The following is a 3,565-nucleotide window of genomic DNA, read 5'->3' on the forward strand; positions in this document are numbered from 1 at the left end:
GGCGGGCACCCAGAGCTCCCCGCCGGGCCCCCTGCGCCCCCGACTCCCCCACTAGCACCTTGGCGCCAGCGCTGCAGCTCCTGACCCTCCGCCGCGCCGGCCGGTTCCCCGGCGGCCTCCCGCAGCGGCGGCGACTGCGTGGGGGTCGGGGTCAAGGTCAGCGATGGGGGCGGGAGCTGAAGGGACGGCAGGGACTCCCGGGGTGGCGGCGGGGGGGACCCCGGTTCTGCCGTCCCTTCCTGGGCCCCGGGGCCGCAGGCGCTGATGCGGCAGCCCGGCATCCCCCGCCACCACCCCCGCGGCGGCCTGCGCTTGCGCTGCGCGGGGAGGGTGGACACTGGGTACCAGCCGAGAGCAAAGCGGCCGCAGTGCCCACGCCGGCGCCGCACGGGCCGCCCTGCGTCTTATAGAGCACTAGGCGGAGCGATGGACAGCACAGCCAATCGGAGACTTGCATGCCCCAAATCCGCCCTGCCTTCCACCCGACGCAGTTTCCCCCAAACTCTTCAGGTCCCTGGTCCTTCGCCCAGGTGGGCCCTATTAGGACATCCCTCCCCATGTCAAGGCCAAAATTTGGGTGAAGTGGCTGTTATGTCCCTTTGCTTGACTTTCAGAACAGTAAACTGCCTTCGATGGTGATGATGCGTAAAAGTCATGTTTGTTCCCACATGGGGAAGGGTTTGGTCTGAGGCCCCCACAGGGCAGTGAGAGCCTGGACTAGAACTCAAGAGGCTGGACTCATTGTGCAGTGTTCCTGCCCACTCCTGAAGCCACCCCTAGGCGGAATCAACTCTGCCAGGTCTCCTGAGCCACAAGGTTCCCCAGGACCCCCCCCCCCGCCTCCTGTCTCCCTGGGGGCTGTGGATTGGTAAAGGCAGAGGAATGACTTGGTGTCCACGGGAGGATGGGCATCTAGTTGGGTTGACTGTACATCAAACAGGCACTTAGCTTGCAAAACAAACACCAGGGCGCTGCTGCTCAGCCCGCCAACCTGGGTGGGGCCCCCAGAAGACCCCAAAGCATGCAGAATTCTTTTCCTGCTCCTCCCCTGCCTGTAAGTGATCCTCCATCGCGCAAGACACCTCCCCCCACCTTTTACACAAAGGTGGGAAAGAGGCTCAGAAGATACTGCGGTGCCTTGCCCAAGGTCACATTGCAGGCTGGTGGCTGAATCTGGACGGAAATTGAATAGCTCAGCCACTCCTCTGAGCCCTTTGAGGTTCTCTCCCTCCTCCTCTGGTGGCAGAGGGACTCTCTAGATCTAGAATTTTAGTCATGCTGGCTCTGCCCACTTTCTTTCCTCGCAGCACAAGTGGTCCTGATGTTCCCTACTAAACATTAGCCTGGATCACAGTATCCCTGCCTCCGTTGCTTCTTGATTGACAGTGTGGTCAAAGATCCGACACTGGTGGTGATGGGAGGAAGAAAGGTCTGGAGGGAGAGCCTCAGCCTGTCTCCAGCATTCCCTAAGTGCTTACAGGTGTCTTTTGATTGAGTGCTGAGGACTAGTGGGCGAGACAGCAAGGCTCCAGAGAGCTCAGGGAGCGTCGCAGGAAGGGAAAGGAGGGTGAGGGGAATTAGACTGAGAGAAGAGGAAGAACTCAGAGGCAGTTAAAGGGATGCTCAGTGACCAGAAGTAGCTTCTGAAGGGGGAGGAGAAGGGGAGAAGCTTGGAGAGGTGACTCAGTGAGAAGGGCCTTTCAGTGCAGTGATAGGACCTAAGCCCAGGCAGGTGGTAAATGAATGCCTAGGTACAGAGGAGGGGTACAGTGGCGAAGAAAGGCTCAGGGCATGGGGACTCTGGGAGTCAGAGGGGCTTAGTGAGAATGAGGGAGATTGGGAATGGCCAGATGGTCCCCAGCAAGAAGGAATGCCACCCTCTCCTCTCCCATGGTGGCATCCTTTTGAAAGGGTCTGCTTAGTGTCATTCAACCTTGAGCCTTTGTCAGTGAAAAGCATCCTCCCACCCTCCCAGGGATGCTTGACAGGTGCTTCATGGCAGCAGAAAGATCCCTGCCTGGAACTCCTTAGATGAAAGGGGAGGGGACAGGCAAGTCCCAAGTGTGGCATGGGTTTACAATTCCAGCACTCTTGAGGTGGGGGAGGTAGAGGAGGTTGAGGGGGTGGAGATAAGAGGATCAGGAGTTCAAGAGTTCAAAGTTAGCCTGGGGTATACCCCATCTTTAAAAAAGAATAAGGAGGCCGGGCGTGGTGGTGCATCCCTTTAATCCCAGCACTCAGGAGGCAGAGGCGGGCAGATCTCTTGAGTTTGAGGCCAGCCTGGTCTACATAGTGAGTTCCAGGCCAGCTTGGGCTACAGGGAGACCCTGTCTCAAAAAGACCAAAACAACAAAAAACCAAAAAAAAAAGGAAAAAAAGAAAGAAAAGCAAAATACATTTTGAGTACCAGACCAGCCAGGGCTACATGACAAGAACCTGTCTTAAGGGATATTAAGATGGCTCAGTAGGTAAAGGCACCTGCTGCCAAGCTTGACAACCTGAGTTCCATCCCTGGAGCCCACACGGTGGAAGGAGAGAAGTGATTTTGATTTCACAAAGTTGTCCTCTGACTTCCACACTCAGGCTGTGACACATAGACACACATACACACACACAAAATAGAAAATGGGTGCTAGAATTAAAGGTGTGCACCACCAAGCCCAGCTATTCCCTATTATCCAACAATTTTTTTTCAGTGTCCCTGTAGCCCCCACTGTGGCCTGGAACTCACTATGTAGACCAGGCTGGCTTTGAACTCACAGAGATCCGCCTGCCTCTGCCTCCCAAGTGCTGGGACTAAAGGAGTACGCCACCATGCCCGGCCCAACAATATTTCTTTATTCCTATCCTCTGAGGTATTTCCCACAAGTCATATATGTGTCTTTTCATGTGTTCCTGTTTACGTTTTCATTATTGATAACATCTCCCTCTATACTAGTTTTGCTGCTTATCAGGAGAATCCTTTGAAGTTAAAAAGGGTGCTTAGAGCTGGACCTGGTGACACCCACCTTTAATCCCAGAACTCAGGAAGTAGAGGCAGGTGCATCTCTATAAGTTTGAGGCCAGTCTGGTCTATATAGCAAGTTCCAAGCCAGCTGGGGCGACTAGGAGACCCTGTCTCAAAAACAAAACAAAACAAAAAAAAACAGTGCTTGAGTCTATGAATCACTCAATGTGTGTGGAGGGAGGAGGTAGAGATGGAACTCAGGGCCTTGTGTATGCTAGACAAGATTTCTACCACAGAGCTATACCCCCAATAAATATCTGTTTGAACTGAAAACAATGGAGGGGCCTTGGTGAAAATGGAAAAGTGCCTTTACCCATTCATTCATTCATTGCTTTCTTTCACCCATTCAGCAATTTGATCATTTCTTCCTCTGCTGGGCTGACTGCAGGAAGGTTCAGCACCTATGGAATAAGTCCTGTTCCTAGTGACTGCAGTGGGGCACACAGACAGGTGATGGACAGCAGTTCAGTACCATTTGGACTGGGACGGAGGAAATACAGAGACTGCAGGAGACTCCATCTCTCCAGCTGGGGGAGATGGAGTGTGGACAGTTTCCTG

At 54.1% G+C, this 3,565-nt stretch overlaps 1 protein-coding gene across 1 annotated transcript in view; it reads right to left on the reverse strand.

The window, feature by feature from the left end:
• Nucleotides 1-810, reverse strand: part of Trnp1 (TMF1 regulated nuclear protein 1) — a 1,395-nt gene extending 585 nt beyond the window's left edge. The window contains exon 1 of the mRNA XM_029565218.1: nt 59-810. Coding sequence (XP_029421078.1) covers nt 59-281 — 223 coding nt within the window. The 5' untranslated portion in view covers nt 282-810. The remainder of the gene's footprint in view (nt 1-58) is intronic.
• Nucleotides 811-3,565: the final 2,755 nt, after the last annotated feature.

This window comes from Nannospalax galili, unplaced genomic scaffold (genome assembly GCF_000622305.1).
Source record: "Nannospalax galili isolate Female #2095 unplaced genomic scaffold, S.galili_v1.0 scaffold1798, whole genome shotgun sequence".
NCBI classification, from domain to species: Eukaryota; Metazoa; Chordata; class Mammalia; order Rodentia; family Spalacidae; genus Nannospalax; species Nannospalax galili.